Source organism: Haemaphysalis longicornis, unplaced genomic scaffold (genome assembly GCF_048455015.1).
Source record: "Haemaphysalis longicornis isolate Haplotype H1 unplaced genomic scaffold, Haemaphysalis longicornis Haplotype H1 scaffold_4, whole genome shotgun sequence".
Classification (NCBI taxonomy): Eukaryota; Metazoa; Arthropoda; class Arachnida; order Ixodida; family Ixodidae; genus Haemaphysalis; species Haemaphysalis longicornis.
In genome coordinates, this window is record NW_027526361.1 from 158,274,263 (window position 1) to 158,294,763 (window position 20,501).

Below are 20,501 nucleotides of genomic sequence, written 5' to 3' on the forward strand. Positions count from 1 at the left end.
CGAAGGCAGCATTCGTGGCTGGAGGAAGCAAAAGGAGGCACTTTTCTCACGCACGGCGCCAGGAGAAGTTCCTGTGGACCGAAGAACAGGGTCTTTCCCGAGATTGAAAAGGAGCTAACCACCATCGTGCACTGCCCACCTGGCTGCGAACATTGGGCTGCTGCAGGCAAAAGCACGGGAAATTGCCCGGAAGAAAGGAATTCCACAGAATGACTTCAAGGCCAGCAAAAACTAGGTGCCGGGTTAAATGCGCCACGCTAGATTTTCTTTATGCCGGCAGACGTCAATGGCACAGAAACTGCCTGAAGGCTACGAAGAACAGCTCGTGGCTTTTCAGCGGCATGTGATAAGGCTTTCATCAGCTGGGCCAGATTGGCAATGCTGATTGGACGCCTACAGTGTACATGCCCCCCCCCCCCCCCCCCGTGCAGAAGAAACGGTCCACACCAGTTTGCATACTGGCACTGCGAAGACACGGGTCACTGTGATGTCATCCTGATGGTCGCACGCTTCCACCCCACCTAGTGTTCCAAACGAAAAACGCTGCACAAAAATGAGGACTTTCCAAGAAACCTTATTGCACACTGCCAGGAAAAAGGGTGGATGGGTTATACTTGACTGGATCAAGTCTGTCTGGTGTTGGCGGCCTGGAGCACTGCTGGGGTTCCCATCAGTTACGTGCTGAACACTGTTCGCTGTCACCTGGCCGTTTCCGTGAAGCTACTGTGCGAATCTCGCACCAAACTTGTCATCATTCCTGGAGGGATGACATCCCAGTTGCAACCGCCAGACGCTTCTGTCATGTTGCGCTCACGCTTGCTGGAAGCGCCGACATACCGGTGCTGATGCCTCATGCATTGTACGCAGCTGGGGTCTTGTTGCGTCGAATGAAGGACGGAAAGTTGGTCTAGTTGGTTAGACGATAATGGGTGCATTTCACTAGCGCAAAAGACAGACCACACGAGTAAGAAAAACACAGGAGGAACGCTAGAGGCTGCCCGTGTGTGTGCGCCTCGCTTCAATAAAGGCTGTCCCTGAAATCAACTGGCTTGGCTCCTGCCACAAGAAACTGCCGAAGAGGATGGGATTCGCCACGAGGCAGTGGAGAAGATGACCACAGCCCCGGCAGCGACAATGGCTTCCAACTTCGGCAAGCATCCGGAGTCCCAGCCGGACAGCTCGAGCGTCTCGCGCTGTTCGTCACCGCCAACGACACCGCATAGGAGAAGACGCTGCAGCTATTCCTGATAGCCATCAGGGCTTATGTCATTTTCCGCAGCCTGCTCCTGCCAAAAACGCCAAACCAGGTGACTTTCGAAGAAGCTACGAGCATGCTTAAAGGAGCCATGAAGAGAAAATGCAAGTTGGTTTTATTCGAAAGATTTCGTGTTTTATAGTGCCCCCAGCGCTTGTCCGGATACAAACGGTGCTTTATTCACTGAGAAATTAAACAATTTAGGTTAAAATTTTGATTTTCCCGCTCAATCGTGCGTTTTCGTGGTCCCAAGTGACATCACAGGAACCGACCGCTCTGCAGCCTAGAGTACCTTCATTCACGCATCCGCCGTACAGGGTAGAGACACGTATACAATGGCGCCGCCATTTTCGGTTGCTCGCTTGCTGCCGAAGCAAGTCATTGTGTCAAAACCGCGCTAAAATTATCGCCGCAACGCGGTTTACTGAAGAAGTTTGAATCATATTGTCTGTTTCGCGTTGCTAGGTCTCGTGGGAAACGAAAAGAATAACGCGTTGAGCCCGTTGGCCCAATTGCGGCGGCACGGGACCGTTCAAAGGTTGTCTCCACCCTGTACAGCGGTGTTGGTTTGTTCCCGCGTTTCTTTACGTTCCGTAACCTAGATGGCGCCACCATACCGTGGCAAGCGTTTGGTTTGTTTTTGTCCGCATTTAAACCTGGCTTGTTTTTGTTCTGGGAGAAAATATTTGTTCCCTGAAACAGTGCTCGCTTGACAAATGGGGTCACGTAAGACACCGTTGCTTGCGTCAATCGGCCAGTGTCGTCTGAGACAACCCCAAGCCCCGTAGTGCTGTGCAGCTAAACCAAGCATGCTGTGCGCAGCACGAACAGCAGAACGCATCAGTACTTCTATGTTTACATGTGCTTTCGTAACTTCCACTGTTTGTCCCATCATTCTTATTGCTTTGTAAAGAATGTGCCCTAAATTTAAGCGCAAATCGCTCGTTCGTCTAGTTTGTAAGCTCTACCTAATTTGCGTCTGCTTCTGCCAGCCTCCGCCAATCGCAGAGCTTAGCTCATGTGACATCATAGGTTCTGTTGCGGGAAATGAGCTGGTGGGTCGCATGAACATTCCCGTTTTTCCTAATTATGTAGCTTATTTGAGCGAAGTTTACGTTAAAAGTGGTGTCAGTATGATTCTAACGAGACAATCTTTTGAATGAACCAAACTTGTGTTTTCTCTTCATGGCTCCTTTAAAAAGCACTACGCTCCAAGACGTTCAGTGGTCACGGAAAGATACCGATTCAATCAACAGAAGCAAGAGGCACATGAGAGCGTGACGGAGTTCGTGGTCGACCTCAAGAAATTGACGCACTTCGAGACCGTCTCATTGCTGGACCCAATACGCTGCTGACTAGTGGCCATGACGGATGCGGAACTTAAATGGGACCGGGCCTGCAGCATTGCTACAGCCACGGCAAGGCACGAAGGAAGTGTTCACTAGTAACGCTGGACGGGCAACTGGCAGTGGCAACGACAAGCCACTACATCGCACCCGGCGGCGAGTAAAGCACCGCTCAACCGACCAACGGCACGCGGAGAAAAAAGGAATGCCAAAGACTTTTCCCCCCCGGTTGAAACCAGAACAGAACTTGTTTTAAGGGTGACAAGAAAGGAAATGTTGCAAAAATGTATAAAACGAAAGAAGTGAACCAGGCTAAACGAGGGCTCTGATAACGAATAGCTAACGATTTGTCACACAGACCGGAGCTCGGGAACGCCTGCCATTGTAGACAACACGGAGCTGGACGGAAAAGAAGCGGCTGTGGAACTTGGCACTGGCGCAGCTATGCCTGCGTTGTCGGAGGCCGAATTCACGAAACTTGTAGCCTACAGTGGCCCGCCAGTGCCGACAAAAGGCATTGTGGATGTGACCAAAGCGTGCGCCTGCTCCTGGTCATCGCTAAAGAAACTGAGGGAGCAAGAATGCCTTCTTTGTACGGGCCTAACTGGCTAGAGAAGATAAGGATAAAATGGCAGGAAGTGGTGCAGTTGACGCTGAAGTGCCCCTCACCGAGAAGTATCGGGATGCATTTGCACAAGGGTACGGTTCGATAAAAGGATTCAAAGCTGGCACTGTGCTCCAGGAAGGAGCATGTCCCGCCTTCTGTAAGGCGCAACCAGTACCGTACGCTCTGATGAAGAGGAGCTAGCAAAGCTGGAAAAAGCGGGAATCATACACAGGGTCAGGCTCAGTTCTTGGGCCACAGCACTTGTGATCGTGCCTTAAAAAAACACATAAAGGAACAGAAAAGCCTGCGATTCAAACTTTTTTAGCTGGGGACAAGTTTTTAAATACCGTTTTTTATTTCGCATACAGACAAAAGTATGTTGCCGAGCTACTCTATGTCATGGTTGCCAGCATTATTCTTGGGAGGGACACACACGGCTCGTAGCACTAAAAATTTCGATTTAGAAAGTTCTAGGGCGTTATTAGCAAAACCGTTTCTCGTCAAGGTGCTTTAAGTGTTGCCCTTTTATTCGGTATAGAGAATATATACTCGACAAAAATCGGTTGTCTGTCCCTTTAAAGGGACCCAGAAAAGCCTTTTGTAAAAGTTACAAAAGGCCTGTATTGTGGCGTAGGACCAATATAGCGATGCAATGCCGTTGGAATTATTGATCTCCATTCAGTATCAGCTGCGCCAGAAGCAATTAAGTGCACCTCTCCCCCCTTGCCGATCGATTACGCCTCCCTCTCTGCTTCTTTCAAAGCAGCTGGAAACACTGGGAACAGCCATGTGACATCGCGACGCTCGACTTTCGTTCTGCGCTAGCTACATTCCTGCGCCTGGGCACGCGTCAATCGCTGCGGACCCGCCTTTGCAGCCTTTGCCTCGGGATCGCGCAGGAAGGAGGAAGAGCAGCCGGAAGCCAAAGGCAGTGACGCTGCCGGTGGCCGACCTTGCCGGCGATTGGGCGAATCAGGGGGCAGCTCGCTGCGGCGTCACGCTCGTCGGCTGAGAAAGGCCATCTTCAAAAATTGTTTACAAATTATCCATACAATGTATGGGGCTCACACTTGGCTCAAAAGTCCCCCGTTATGTGTTCTAACACCTGAATGCATTTGATTGCCACCTTCACAAAGCTTTTCTGGGTCCCTTTGAGGACACTTGCGAACATTTTAAACAATAAATTGCTTGAAAGGCTCAGAAAGGTTTTGTGCACGTACCTATGAAAACGTCACCTTTGCGGTGTTTTCGTATTAGGCAATCTACTACAACTTTCATCGCGGCGGCCACACAGCCCCAGGAAAGACGGTTCCTTCTCAAGGCAAGCAGGGGCGAGAGGAGCGGCAAGCTGCTCACAGCCTTCCCACTGCCAACACCCAGAAGCCCACCACCAGTCCACACTCCAGGAGCAAACGGTCGTGCTCGGATACACAAGGGCCGTGAACTGCGAAGAATAACATGGCCCTGCACACAGCTAGTGTTCCTGTCTGCCCTGGCCGCACCCGAGGGCGAGTGCCACTGGTTCAGAGAAGACGCTGTGCTTCTGGTGGGTCGGCAGACGTCGCACGAGTTCAGAGTGTCTCTCTCAGGGTGCTCCCTGCTATGTGTTACTACATCGTTGCTTCCTCCGTTGGTGGCAGTTCACGGTCTCAGCCAAGTGCCACAGCCCCAGTGAGTCATCAAGAGCAGAGTAGCAGCTGCACCAAAATGCCCCGCAGGCACGGCCAGCGCTGCAAGAGGCCCGTCTACCCCTGCCCCCTCTAATGGCCACTTACGCACCGCTTTCTAGCTGCCGCTCGAACTTACAGGCGCCGGCGGGGTCGGTCCAGGTGGTGCCGGGCTGGCTATGGCTGCACAGGCGACAACCAAGCACATCCTCTGTCAGTGGCGTGCTCCTCGCGCAAGCTGCTTGCCATTATCCACGGCAGTCAGTAACAGCAGGAAAGCACATCACCTCTGCGTGCCACCCACGCAACCCTGTCAGGAGGGCACCTCCCCACCTACAGCAGCTGACACTCCAAGTGCCAATCCCGTACCCGGAATACACCTATCCCGCGCAGCTGTGCTTACACCGTTACGCGAGAGGCTTGTCCAGTGCTGCGCACCTCGGCTGGCACGAATCTCGGGACATTCCCAACAGGGCCGCAGGGGAGCCCACGCTCACTGCGGGGGGGCTTCTTGTGGCGCCCATTTTGGTTGCCAACACCATGCGGTGGAACCATGGCCGATGCAAAGGCCCCGGGGGGTTCAGAGGCGTCCCTGCTGCCGGAGCAAACATAGTTGTAGACGGGCCAGTCGGTTCCCAGTGGTTCACAAAGAGCGCCAGGGAGGCCAGCGCTGTGCCCTTCCTCCTTCCCGCTTCTTCAGCACAAGGCCTCCTCCGCCTATGCTGCTCTTCCCCCCCAAGAACAGGCTACGAGAGGGGGGGGAAGGGCCCTTCTGTCTGGCACTTGCACACCACACGGTGCCAGGACAGAAACCGGCCAGCCAGGAGGAAGGCGCTGCTCTGCGCACCCGGTTCTGCCCCGATGGGTGCGCAGTGGTCCACACAGCAGGACGAGGCTAGCGCGTGCCAGGCAAAAGCCAAAGGCATGGGCCGAGGCTGCATTCACCAGGGACACAGCCGGCCTGCATCCTGCGCTCTCCAGACGCGGCCGGACGGTGGCCAAAGACTGCAGCACTCCCCTGCTGCCACACACCCAAACACTCGCGACAGTGCACCGCAGAAACAGCACAGTGGCCAAGAGTTCCGTGATGTCCACATTCTAACGGGCGCATCACCCCGTCGTCAGTTTCAATTGCAGCTCCCCAGTCTCTGGGTGTGGTGGCTCAAGTGAGCACTGAAAAAGAGGGCATGGAGATGGGCCGCCTTCGCTTTCCCGGTCGGGGCCGATTATGAGAAAGTTTGCTGGCAAGCTTCATCCGCAGTTGCACCCACGGTTCAGAATCACTCTTCTCGGTGAGCTTTGAAGTTTGCGCTCAGCAGAGAGGCAGTTAATTCCCGAATGTTCCAAATTAGCACCTGGTCAGCACCAGCTTTGAATCCCTAAAGTTCCACACATCGTCACTTCAGCCTGGGTGGCACTTTCTGGGCAAATAAAGTTCAAAAAGAAAGTACAGTCATAGCTGAAGACTGTCCTGTGCTTGCACAATGAGAGAACTCTCAAAATGTCTTCTGACATGCAAGGCACTATAGCCGCATTCACGTTTAAGGGGAGATGAGGGTCTTGAAATGAACTTTTTTGTTAATTGGTCTATGATAATAAAAATCACTGTGCATACAAGTTTTGTTTTCCTCATTTCAAATATGTAATTAGTTTTTATGTGGCATAATTGCTTTTTGAGTTACAAATAAAATAATGGAGCCTTATTAAGTCATTTCTTACGGGCCATTAAGAGGCTTTTTATTCAAATTTTTTGAAAATAAATGATATGAATGTGTAGATTAAGACCTGCCATGCATGCTGATGCTATTTGTATTTAAAGATAGTTGATTGGGTAGAATTAGTCTAATTATGCCAAGTACAGTTTTCAGAAAACTTCATGAGCTCATATTATTACTCATAACAAATATTTGAGGCACATTGAGGCAATTAAAATAGTGTCAGCATGCAGATCATTTCATCCCGAATTCAACGGTAGAACGTACATAGAAATCTTTTGAAAAAAAAAAAAAATTCTGAAACCGTCTGTAAGGCTAGGCACACATGCAAAAAAAAAAAGGGAAGCTGAGAAAATTGCAGTTGAAGTTTTACTGACAAGCATGTGAAAAAAAGAAACGATTCAGAATGTGGCTCGCTTTTCCCTCAACACGAGCAAACCAAGTTTGCTGAAATCAGTTGATGGGAAGATATGCCATCCTCTGTACACCGATGGCCCTTGGCAGGAAAACTGAGCAAAAGCAAAGCCAGAGCGTTGCTTCAATTTTCACGCTGTTGGCAGGGCGGCCCTGCTCTCTTTGGCGAGCAGGGCTGAGCTGCCCATCGTGCACCACCGTCGTAAACGTTTGTTTTGTTCTGTTGCTGCTTCATTCGTTGCGATCGAATCAGCTCCAAGTTGCAACGTAGGGGCTGGTAACAGAATGCACCCCACTGTTCTGCGACGTGCATGCGCTTGGCCAGGTGGGATAAGCACGTTTTCGATTTAACCTGCTCGCATATCACGTCACCACTGCGCATTGTGCACACTGAAAACCTTTATAATTCTCAAATCTCTCATCTGTACGGTAACCTGCCGATGAGGAAGCGCGCACCGGGAAGCGGGCCGACCCGCCTCGGCAACCCCCATTTTATCATTTCTTTTCTTCTATGTGCGGCTGATCTAATGATAAATGCACCTTAGTGCACCCTCAGCCGTAATCATATCGCTAACGCTATCATCTCGGTGTCGTTCTCACGGTAACTTGCCGCCAGACACGCAAAAAAGTGCATTCCAGGCACTTTGTAATACAGTCGAATCCCGCTACAACGAAATTGACGGGACGTGCAAAAAATTTCGTTGAACCGAAAATTCGTTGAGGCGAAATCTGCCCCAACATACCGCGGAAAAGCCAGAAAAATAGCTCCGTATGTTTCCGCATCATTGGCAGCATAACACAATGTTTCGAAAAAGGAGTGACACGCAATAACTTCATGGTTATTCGGATAACAAACATACCAATGGTTATGTTTTTTCACTGCACGCAAAGATCGCGTAACGGAGGGGGGTGAAGAAATGCAGGCACAAAACATATTGCTGTAGAACAAGGTGTGTCCACCGAGCTGATTACTTGCAGATAGCTGCTAGACTGTCAGAAGCCCCCCTCTCACTTGTGGCAGGAGCAGTGCCGTTATCTTATCCTCTGACCGGGCATGGCAGCTACTGACCTTGGCAGGCAAGACGCGCGCGCTTGCATTGAACAGCACGGCGTGCTCGCAACTAAGATAGGATGACTTGGCTTCATGACCGAACATGCAAACATGATTTTTGCTCTTGGCTATGAAGAAAGGTAGAAGGAAAACGGCAAGGACAGCTGCTCACAACGCATACATGACGGTGCCGCGCCAGCAGCGGAGCACATTAGTGCGATTTCAACTGGATACGGATTGGCTGTAGCACCGGCTTGGCGAACCGGCCTGCCGCCTCATGTAAAGACGGCCAGCCACATCGTTATCACCATCAAACAATGGTGTCCGCCTATGACTTTTTTTTTTGGGTGGCAGTGTGGGTGCACCGCGCATGTATTCGGTGAAACTAAGCGTCCTGAATGTATAAAAAGTTACAGATAGCTGGCGCTATGCTTATTTTATTTTAAAATAATTGTTCAAACCCAGCCCAAATCATCGAAAATTTCGTTGAAGCGAAAGCAAGCCTGACAAATGGTTCGTTGTGGCGAGGACTTTGTTGCATTGACTTCAATGGCTAGCTAACGGGGAATTGGAAATATTTCGTTGAAGCGGAAATTTCGTTCAAGCGGAGTTCGTTGTAGCGGGGTTCGACTGTACTGTTCGTTCATCCTTTCGGTTATTGATAGACATGTTTACTTTATTTTTATGGCATCCAGGGCTTTAGCCGATCATCGCACACACGAATACATGAGTGTGCCGAGCAGACGACCCACGGCGCTCAGCCAGCCAGATTGCGCCCCGCGATCTTGTGCAGTCAGTAGCCAATAGGGCGGCGTCTTTTTCCTACCCCGGTTATACTCGCAACCAATGGACGAAACGAAGCGGTTCTGGCGGGGATTTGGAAACAGACAGATGCACTCTCAAATGAGACCAAGATGGGCGCCATAGCGCATGCAGAACCCCAGTGGCGAGCCGTCAAAAAAAAATGCTATTTTCGCATTAAATAGTGGCAGATTTTAGCGGTTGTCGGTGCTATAAATTGATACTATGGCTCAAATGCGCACTCCTGGGCCTGGATACCTGGCTAACTGGAAGAGAAATAGCTCAACTTTCAGAAAATGAGGCAGTGCTCTGCAGGCGAGAAAGGGGCCCAGAAGTGGCCCTAGCACGAAACCAGCTGCGCTGTACAACTGTGGCTGCCCACCTGCCATGGCCTCCGAGGCAAAGTACCGGACGTCCACGTCTGCGTCCGTGTTGAGCTTCTCCAGGCACGGCTTCACCTGGCCTTGCAGGGTCCTGCACAAGAGGGCAAAAGGGACAGGCCACAGCCTCCAAAAACTGCGTGGGGCCAGTGCACCTTGGCCCCTTCGTGCAGCACATGATTCAGGAGGGATTAGAAAGCTGCAGGTTGCACTGACCAAACCAGCACACGTGGTGCCTCCACTAATCTCTGGCCCCGTTGTTTGAGCGCCAGAAGAACCTCAATCATTTCGACATCTGGGGGCTAGGCATTCACACCATCGCCAGTACTCGTGTGCTTCTCTCGAGGCGCCACAACAATGCACCAGCCACTGAACCGCTCCAGCAGAGTGGTGAACCCTGCGATCTGTGCGAGAGGTGCACCGTGATCTAAAGCACCAAAGGCATAAGAGGGTGCACGCGCGTAATTTGTAGGCACACCAATGCAGCAAGAGCCCTGTTTATGGAACCAATGCAGCCTCCTCACCTATGCTCCCAGGCAGCAGCTATAGCGCTTGTCCCCTTCAACGCTCCCTACCTAGCCGGCATGAACAGCCAGCCTGCCAAGCAGGCCACGTCTACCAAAACTCTCGCTGCAGCAAGAGACACTATCCAGTGCTCACATACGGATCTCTAGGGCACAGCTAGGGCCATTACTTTTTTCCTTCGTATTACTTTTCACACAGCGAGTTCATTTGCACGGCTTCCTTTTTTACGCTCACAGCAAAACAGGGCTGATATTGCGGAGATAAAAACAGTGGTCTAGGACTTGCTTTGTGTAGATATGGTAGTTGTAGGAATGAGAGCAACCACTGTGTGCTGAAGCAGCGACAAAAGCCCAGCTAAAGCATGTAAGGTGACCCGCACGTGGGCAGGCAACAATGGCTGTTGCTGCCAGGCTGTCCAGGCGACTAGCATTGTGGCATGACCCAGTGTCGGGAGGGAGGTCTTTCCAATGTGGAGAATTGTGTGGGGAAACAAAGAAGGGGCAGCATATGCTTGACCGTGAGAACGCTTGTGTTCTTCGCAACCCCCCCAGAGTCGGGTCCAAGCACTACTGGGCCACAAGTTTTCACGCTTCCTGGAGGCGACATGTGAAAGCCGCCCTCCTCACCCTCCCTCTCCATTTTCTCTCGGCCGTCCCAGCGAATCCAGGTATCGGCCGGAAGAGTAGAGCCCCGTGTGTGAAGTCAACGCAGCCCAACCACCTCCACAGCACGCACTGGAGCCAAATTTCCACCGCCTCTCTCCACACTCCACCCTACGCATGCACACAAGCTGGAGAGAAATTCTAGAAGAGAACCAACTCTGCCACAAAGAAGCTCGGTTCGGAGATCGGTGGAAGTGAAGGGTAGAGCTGTGTGCCGGGCAACTAGATGGGTCCTGTGGCGAGAACAGATCGTGGCTGGAGTGGTTTGTGTGCTGAACTTTTCGCTTCCCTCCACCTCATCAATCGCCGAGCCTCCTGCAAGAGGGCCCGACCAACAGCAGCCTCCCCACTTTCCCAAGCATACCGTACTTACGCGATCGTAGGTCGACTTGGAATCGAAATCAAACTTTGTCCCGCTTGTAATGGCAAGAAAAATGAGAAATCAGGGGTGCTACGAGCTGAGGAAAGCTCAACACCCTCGTTTCTATAGTTACAGTCGAAGCGCAGCGTTCACCATGGCAATAAAGGCGATGCCAACTTTGGAAGTTGGCATTCCCGATTTGTGCCCTTTGTCCACCGTACCTAGAGCGGCTAACCTTCCACCAGCACGTTCGGAACTGCACTGAACATGATATGATTGTATCTACGTCAGCGCCGTGCATTGATTCGAGGGATTCGGTAATACTCATTTTGTTAATTAGAGACGAACAAAACGCCTCTTGAATGCGAGTAACGTACTCGCGAATCAAAGGACATCGCGGGCGGCCGCTTCTGTCAGCCGCCATGGTGCTTGCTTTGATAGATATTGCGCGGCAGTGACCGCTGCCGGTAGCTTCGATGGTTGCGCTCTCATGATTGGGATTAAAGCTTCCTGCTCAACCCACAGTGCATGCTTATACAAAAGCTTTTCTTTTTTGACATCTACTGCGCGCACCACGAGCATACGGCTCTTGTAGGAGCACTGAACATTGATGGAAGAGTATGGGGGGTACTGCTAGTTGTGATAGCTACTCTTTGTGATACGATTTTCTAGGCAGCTGCGTTGCCCCGTGCTTGTGTCACTTCTGTGCTGTGCTCCATCCTCCCCCTGGGCCCGAAGAACTTTCTTCACAGCAGAGTTCAAACGGGCTGCTTCCTGCAGACTCGGCCTGCATTCGAGTCTACTCACAGTCGTTTAAATAAGGCACTACCCCCACGTATATGTCAGCCCAAACTTGTCCCTTCCATTTTCTGCCCTTCCCTGGCACACAGCAGCACGCCAAATGATGACAAAAGCTTTGCCACACCAGTCCATCAGCAGCAGACTACTCACGGGGGGTCGAGGAGCGGGGCGATGCGCTGCAGGGTCTTGGCGACGTTGAAGCGCACGTTGGCCACCGAGTCGGCGGCCAGGGCCAGCACGGTGGCGAGCATGAGCCGGGCGGTGACCTCGCCCCCGCACGCCTCGGCCAGCACGTTGACGCAGAAGAGGCAGGTCATGCGGTGCAGGTAGTTCTGGTCGCGCGACATGGCCAGCACCTTGGGGATCACCGTGGCCTGGGCCCAGTCGCGGCCAAACTTGTCCACCAGCTTGCGCAGGTTCTGGGTGGCGGCCTCGCGGATGGCGAACACGTGGTCCACCAGCCACGTCATGCACAGCGCGTTGAGCTTCTCGTCGAAGAACTCGACGCCCAGCTGGCCGGCCAGCAGGGGCATGTACTCGATGATGGCCAGCCGCACGCGCCACTTGGCGTCCTCGGCCAGCTCCACGATGGCCGGCAGCAGCGACTGCGACAGCTGCTGGATGCCGATCACCTCGTTGACGCAGTCCAGGTTCGAGATGATGTTCAGCCGCACCTCGGGGCACTCGTCCTTGAGCTGCGACAGGAACAGGGGCAGCAGGTGCTCCACCGTGTTGGCCTTGCCCAGGATGGGCGAGAGGCCCATGATGACCGAGGCCAGGGCCGCCTTGACGTGCTGGTTGGGGTCGGCCACCAGGTCCTTGACGCAGGGCAGCACGTGCGCCATGATCACCTGCTCCTGCACCTCGGCGGGCAGGCCCTGGCAGAAGTCGCGCACCTTGTGGGCGGCCGCGGCGCGCACCTCCGCCTCGCAGTCCTTGAGCAGGTTCTGGAAGGCCAGCACGAGGTCGGCGCGCGTCACCTCGGGCCCCAGGGCGCGCTGCAGGTCCGTGAAGCGGTCGGCCACCATGTAGCGCACGCGCCAGCTCTTGTCCTCGGCCGCCTGGCGCAGCGTGGGCAGCAGCAGGGGCTCGAGCTCCTCGCGCGGCAGCAGCGCGGCCAGGGCCACGCACGCCTCGACGGCCAGCAGGCGCACCGAGTCCTGCTCGTCCTGGGCCAGGTAGCCCCACATGGCCACCAGGTCCCCCTTGAGCCACTCGGGCTCCACCACCTGCGCCAGCTCGCCCAGCTTGGCGGCCGCCGCCCGCCGCACCATGGGCGTGTCGTCCTGGCACAGGTTGCGGAAGTGGCTGCGCAGCTCCCCGCGCACCGCCGCCGACACGCGCGGGTAGCAGGCCGCAAACAGGCCGCACGCCGAGGTGCGCGACGTGAACCAGTCGCCCGAGGCCAGCCGCTTGACCAGCGGCACAAAGTGCTGCTCCAGGTCGGCCGCGCTGTGCTGCTGCGAGATGGCCCGCAGCGACTCCACCGCCTTGTCCCGCACCACCGTCTCCTCCACCGTGGCCAGGCTCTCCAGCGGGGGCTGCCAAAACAAGGTTTAACCCTAACGAGGCTACATGATAGCAGAGTCCTTCCATGCTTCACTGGTCAATAGAGGCGCGCCATTCCAAGGCAAGAAACTGGAAATTTCAGCTTCGATTATAAGTGTGTGACAGTGTGTGGGAATGCACTGTGTGTGAGAATGAAAAAAACAAAACAATGTTCCCTTTTGAGAGCATCCTGGACCTAAAATTGTACAAGGCTAACTTAAAGCCGGATTTTTGTCAGATCAGTCCAGTAGTAGCCGGCTTCATTACCTGTTTGCAAACTTGCATTACCTTGCGCTGAGGCTCGCATGTAAAAAAAGCTTTGGGACGTCCTTGTGCTTTTACTTTTCATATTTCCGCGAATTATCTCTTAAGGTTCGTTTTGTCTGTTTTGTAACCGCACGTGGCCGCTTCCGGTTTTCTTATCTGACGTTTCAACCGGAGCGCCGTTTGCTCTTTTTGTCGTACGTCCCGTCGGGCAATATTGTTTGATATGGAAAGGGTGTCACCTTGTCGCTAACTTGATTTTTTGTTGCTTCGACAATGTTCTCGATGCTATTCAATGGATCTGAAATTAATAACGTTCCGAGAGTAATGCATGCATAGCAAACGCCGCGCAACTTTATCGACGTTCATCTGTGCCCATCACACTGCGGACTGCTTGTGTTTCATTCTAGTCTGTTGTAGAGCAGGAGGTCGCTTTGATAAACTTCGTTCAGAAAAGCTTTGCGTCGTTCTTGGCTACGTGGCAATATTCTGTTTCCTCTGTATGCTGCACATCGCAGCGCAAAAAAATAAATTTCTGTACGCTGGACCACGCTCTTTTGTCTCCCTTCGTAATATTGACGTTCCGTGTGATAAAATCAGTTTGATTGCTCTTTTTTCGCTTCCTTCTTTTTGCAAGGATTGCAAAGCGTTGAAGCGGAAAGACACACAGTGCTCTTCGTGTTTTGGTCCTTCGCGTTTCTGCAGCGTTTTTAGCGGTTCTTAAGTATGTACCCACTCATCGAAACAACAGTACTATTGGGCCATATCTTTGAGCGTTCTGTGCATCCCAGAGCAATCAGGGGATTCATTATGCGCGCGTACTTGGTTTCTTTCACTTTTTTTATTGTATTATCGCTAAGCTCGCAGCAGTCCGTGACTACGAAGCTGCCGTATGTGTGGTATTTACAACTTCTGCTTTAAGAAAAGAAGCAAAAGAGATTTAAAAATCCGTAAACACGACGGCACAGCGCTTGTGCCAGAGGACGCAGAAGCCATTGCCGTTCGCGGCCGAAGTCTACGGTAATTTACTTTAGAAAAATAAAACCCCACTGAAGGCAGGTGATATACACAATGACTCGACTATTCACCGCTAACTACCACGAAAAAAAAAAGCACACTTAATCAGCTTGCAGACACCAAAAGCAGCGAGCGTTTGCACGCCAAGAGCTGGCCAATATGCCCCACGTGCGGCGGTGGGGCCTGTAGTGGCGCCCGCGGTCCCTATATGAAACTAGTGCCAAAGTTTCGTGACCAGTTAAGCATTGAAAGACTCTGGTGATAGTAAACAATAACCTTCACATCAACAACCAATGTTCACCTGCATTCCACAAGTTTTGCTTCTTGAACGTAAGCTTAAAAGTGCCCCGCCTAACGTTAACTTGTCGGTTACTAAGAGCTAAACTCAAATGTGCATGCATATGCAAAATGTAGCACTCACCAGGAGGCAGTGGACGAACTCGGGGCCGCCCACGAGGGGCGTGAAGTTGCCCAGCTGCTCGGCCAGCGCCAGGAGCACCTCGTCCTCGTCGTAGATGGTGTCTGCGCAAGGGGGAGGGGCCCTCCCTCACTGGGCGCACTCGCCAGGGCCGGCGGGGCTTTACCTTTGAGCGTGCCTAGCAGGGTGCACGCCTCGCCCGCGCAGAAGGAGGAGCGGCACCATGCAGGAGAGGGCGACATGCAGGCCAATGAGCGCAGCAGAGGCAAGCCCCCCGACGCGAGTGCACTACGTCACCTTTGGGCGTGTACTTCCACAATCCTGCCGCTGACGGTCCCGCGAAAAAATCGTACATCCTTTTTAGGCGCTGCATCAGCTCACACATTTTTAAACTAATTACCCTTAAACCCTCACTTTAAGCTAATTAACAAAATGAAGGCTATTGGCATACCTCAAGAAATAATTAAGTGGGTCATAGGTTATTTAACAAAAAAAAAACATTACGTAATTGGAAACGGTTGCAGCTTTGGTTATTTGGGGGTGTTTTCCGAGGATTCAGCGACTAAAGGTCCAACGAGACGAAAGATACAACGAGACGAGAGGTCCAACATTGGATATTCCGTCTCGTTGGATCTTTCGTCTCGTTGGACATTCAGGCTCGATTGGACCTTCCGTCTCGGTGGATCTTTCGTCTCATTGTACATTCAGGCTCCTCCATATTATATGAACGTCTGAAGCACTCTACAATCACCTTCACTACCCAATTCACCAAATTAATAGCGAAAACGTCTGCGTTTCAGGTGCGAGCACATAACTTCGCTTAGGTACACGATAATTTAAATTTTAATGTACTCCCGGCGTTCGCCTTTCCACCTGGTCAGGAATGCTATTTCCGAACAACAGCTCCACGAAGATGAAATGTCTACCGTATTTTCCGGTCTATAAGTCGCACCTTTGTATAAGTCACACCCCCCTCAAAATGACAGTTTTTCCAAAAAAAAAAAAAAAACGTATATAAGTCGCACCAGTGTATAAGACGCACTTGTTAATAAGGTAAACTCATAGTGAATCATATTGTTAGAAAGTGCAGCGTAAGTACATGGTTGCGGCGGCCGCTGCCTAAGAACGCATCCCCCCGTAAGGATGGCTACACGCGTGCATATACCGCCCAAAGTCTAGACAGAGCTTCTCAAAAATGGTTTATTGATACACACAGATGACATGTACTTACAGACGGCGTTTAGGCAAAACCATCGAAGTCTTCCTCTGAATCGCTAACAAATAAACAGTTCAGCAACTTCAAGTGGGTGTTCCGCCGGCACATCGCTGTCGTCCTCCGACTCGCTGTCTTTTTCGCCAACATCGTCACCACTCGCAGACCGGATTACTCCGGCCTTTATCAACCCGGCTACAACTGTTTTTGTAGAAATGGAGTCCCAAGAGTCGGAGACCCATTTGGCCACCTCTCCGAACATCGCGCGTCTCTTGCGTGCTTTCTTTCCTCCATGCATGGTGCTGTCGTAAATCAGTGCAACAAAGGTGTCATGGCGGACGGTAGTGACGCGAACGGAAGCGGACCGAAAATCGAAACTTATCAGCAAGCTGTCATTTTAAAAAATAGCAGCACGTTTACCTCCTTCAGAGTAACTGTCCGTAATAATGCATGAGCTGCATTTTGTTTTTGCAACCCAGTTTGATGTTACCCTGAATTTATTCTGAACTGGCACGTGGCCGAAAGTGGCGTGCGGTTGTCGCAGGCCATTATCATTGTTTTTGACTAGAAAAAGCTGCAAATTCTTTGGTTTAACGTCCCGAAGCGGCTTATGGGCTACGAGAAACGCCGTAGCGGTGGGCTTCGGATTCATTTAGACCATAGAGCTGTGTCTCAACGTGCGCTGGCCACGCGCGGCTGTCGCGAACCGGATTTGTTGGTGGATAAGACGCACCAACGAAAATTTCAGAAAAAAACCGCGACTTATACACCGGAAAATACGGTAGTTTACGAGGTATATGCTATCACTGTCGCATCGACTGAAGAGCGGCCACAACAAACATTTCTGCGAATGCGCTGGATTCTCCTTTATGCCTGTGTGTGCCTGTGTTAGGGTGTGCGAGATATATTAAATTCCCCTTAGCAAGAAAGCGCCCATCACCTATCACAAAATAATACCTTCCCACGAACGAACTCAAGTTCCTTCCCGCCGCATGGACACGTGCAGCACTTAAGCAAGCCTACCTGAAATCTGCAAACATTCAATTCCTCAATTGTGCACTTTGCTATTTTATTTTATAATTTAGATGGGTTCACGGGAGTGCACAAGTCCCCTTTATATCATTCAAATAACTTCACTCTTTCTACCTGGAAGCCTAACTATTTATAACCATTTTACTCCACTGCCTTAAGACCCTGCGCAAGACTGTGCGCAATACCGGCCTCACCAGAGTGAACGGGTAAAGCCCGAAAGGCAATGTTTGGTTCGTCTGTGATCATTCAACTGTTCTAAGGAACTGAGTAAGCTGAATTACGGCGGGATATTAAACCCTCAAGGGCGACAGTGCAGTGTATTTGCGTCACCCTTCCCAATTTCCCAGAACCGATATTATGTTGTTATGACGCAGTTCGGTGAAAGTCTATTGAGTTCTTTGTTGCAGCTCCAAGACGAAGCTTGGCGATTCGTTTTTGTCCACTTCTTGTAAGAGTGGAAGGTGCATATTTGTTTTTAGAAATGCAGTGGCACGTTTTAGCGGTCTGTGGGACGTCTCAGCACGTATTCGACCGTTTAGTGGATGGCAATACCTGCGCGATTTGTGTTGGCCATAGTGTCGGCAGAGGCTTGAGAATACCCACCAAATTCTTCAAGCATTTAAATGTGGCTGACTGACTTCAAAAAGCGCAAAAAGACGGGACAAGAAACGACTAAACACGGCGGTGTTTTTTGCACCTCTTTTTGCGCTGTTACGAATTCAGTAAGTATGCGCCAAATAGCCCAAGCCACCGTTCTAACGAAGTCCAAATGTGACTGAGGACGAATTTTTTTTTCTTTTTTTCGGAAGGCACGAATATGCACCTTTCACAACAGGAATGACCACAAACACATGCGGAAAGGACCACCTGTGACGTTTTTCTATACGCATCACCTTGTGTATCGAAGTCTGATTACCCAAAGGTGACGGTGAAGTTATTTGTAAACATGGGGGGATTACTTTTTGAAATTATAGTCTGTAGTCCCTAGACTGGGTTTTGACCATCCTGGTTGCGTTTGCGCGACTTTCTTTGTGGAAAAATAATTCTAATGTGTTGTCCTAATCTCTGCGTCCTCCTTGCCGATTTAATTTCCTATGACGTTTACTCTTGTAGGCTCAGCTTGACTGCGCCCACTGCGGCTCGCCGACCCAAGGCCAGCCACCCGTGGGTCGTCGCAATTCATTCCCCAAGTTAAAACTAAGCCATGGCAATAATTAAGGCCGGAGGAATGTGGCTTTATTTTGCTAGTTTGAAAAAAGTCCAAGTCAATGTATCTCTACACTAGCGCACATGCAATACGTATATTGGCTTACGACGCTTCACTCAGTTCACTTCACGGGAGCTATAAGCTGCATTTGCCCGCGCAACTGGTGCGCTAGTAGAAAATCTAAGGCCAATAAAAAGTGGGAGAAGATTCAGCGAATTTAATGTAAGCAATAGGCCAAAAAATCGACAAATACTGTCTTTGTAAAGCGTAAATCCAATGTACAGGAAACACTTTTTGTGCAGGATGAGCTAGCAGAGAGGTCAGCAGCATGATTGCCAATGTGCAATCTCTTTTTACCCGCCTCAAGAACACAGACTCTAGAAAAACATATTTGTGTGGATTTGACAAACGCAAAAAAATTTTCCTTTAAGCTGCTTACGTCATAACTCTCAGTGAAAACATACTTGCGCTACAAAGGAATGTCTATCTCTTGGTCTGATGATTTGCCACTTATATAAACCGGAAGCCATTAATCGTTGCTTTGTTTTGTGCCGGGATGTAGTGGTTTTATGGGATGTTTTGCAAAAAACTGTTAAAAGAAACATGGACACGTTTACGTGTCCATGTCCCTTCACACAATGCGGTTCTTGCCTTCTCTGGGTAGTGAGTGCCCTATGATATATTTTTTGTGATGGGATTGTACAGCTTGCAGAAGTGCCGCATGGCTCACCAGCATGCGGAATTCCCCCACCCAAGGAAGTCAGTTTTCTGGGAGCTGGCTACGTTGGTGGAGAGCATCTATGCGCAGGAAAGGTGCCCACCAGAGTGGCTGCACCTGTTGGACGCGCGTGACTGCTTGCTGAGGATTTGGCGGCTGCCTTATTGTAGCTGCTGTGGTGTTATTCTTCTTGGATAACAGCTAACTTTTGTATTGCATAATAACCGCACATTTTTCATGCATATTAGAAAGAAATGTGGCATGGACATTGTTAGATGTGTAGAATTACGGATGGCCGAGCGGTAGGAAGTGACTACCACGAACAGTAGGCCATCAGGCCCGCGAAAGACATGAGAACATGCCGAGCCGTTTGCCCCGAACAAACTGTCTTTATTTTCCCAAAATGGCCACTCGCCGCTGTGCCAGGCTTGCACGGCTGAACATAAAACTATCAGCGCCGCGTGGGGGCGCTGCACATGAGCTAACATTGTAACACTCCTCCCCTCTTAGGAGAAGACTATGGGGAGTGCCTATTCACTGGTTTCCTAGTCCTCGTGCTACGTCGCAACTTCGGTGTGCTAGGGGTGTGCACGTTAACAGAGTCACTGTTAACGTGCACACCACTGTTGAGCGCAGCCCCGTCACTGTCCAAGGCAAGCTATTTCCAGGTGGCTGTTCCTGACGAGGCACTTCCGGAGGAACAGCTGGTGCATGGAGAGGCGGCGGCTCCAGCTGTGGTGGAGCTGCAGCGATAGCAGTTTCAGGAGAGGTCAGCAGTGTTTCTGCCAGCACAAGGCGCAAGTGGTCGCTGTGTCGGTTTCCCAAGGTGCCACCTTCAAAACGAACATGGGCTGGTGACGGAGTGACGTCCACAACACTGGCTGGCACCCAAGGTGTACCCCTGCGGAAGTTTCGCGCATACACGTCATCACCTGGCTGCAGTGATGGGGCTTGCCGGGACCCTCTGTCAGCATACAACTTCTGCTCGAGTTGTTTTAGAAGTACAGATGCCAGCAGGCTTGGCCTCAGGACATCCAACAGAGTCTTGAACATTCTTCCCGTCAAAAGCTCACACGGTGGCCGACCTGTAACTTCATGTGGTGTGGTCCTGTAGTGGAACAGGAACCTGGAGATCTGCGTTTGGAAGTTCCCAGAGCCAGACTTCTTGAGTTTGTTCTTCACAGTTTGTACCAACGTTATTAGAATAGCTTCAGTTGTAAAACTCTGCCGCGCTGCAGTCGCATCAAGCTTCACCTCTCCCCTAGCCTGCCGCGTCAACGGGCGGAACCAGCGTACGCTCGCTCGCACGTGGTTTTCGGTCAACTGTAGCCTTCGCTGCGTATGTTCGCTACATCAGTCGACGTGCTGTGTTCCCGAGGTCCATGCCGATGTGCTGCGTTCGTGGCTGCACTAGCGGCTACCGGAACGATGTCAACAAGTCGGAGCACCACTTCTTTCTGCCCCCAGCGATGCGACGCATCTCTCGGCGTGGAAGATTG

At 51.3% G+C, this 20,501-nt stretch overlaps 1 protein-coding gene across 3 annotated transcripts in view; it reads right to left on the reverse strand.

Moving 5' to 3' along the window:
* The window catches only part of Pp2a-29b (Protein phosphatase PP2A regulatory subunit A), a 50,529-nt gene that overhangs the window by 2,464 nt on the left and 27,564 nt on the right, over positions 1-20,501 (reverse strand). Inside the window, exons 3-6 of one of the 3 annotated variants that reach the window (XM_077707832.1) lie at positions 14,836-14,936; positions 11,736-13,126; positions 9,239-9,330; positions 5,015-5,058 (exon numbers count right to left, since the gene is read on the reverse strand). In XM_077707832.1, coding sequence (XP_077563958.1) covers positions 5,015-5,058; positions 9,239-9,330; positions 11,736-13,126; positions 14,836-14,936 — 1,628 coding nt within the window. Of the gene's footprint in view, positions 1-5,014; positions 5,059-6,219; positions 6,297-9,238; positions 9,331-11,735; positions 13,127-14,835; positions 14,937-20,501 lie in introns of those variants that run through there. The other 2 variants (XM_077707833.1, XM_077707834.1) reach the window with 2 other exon arrangements.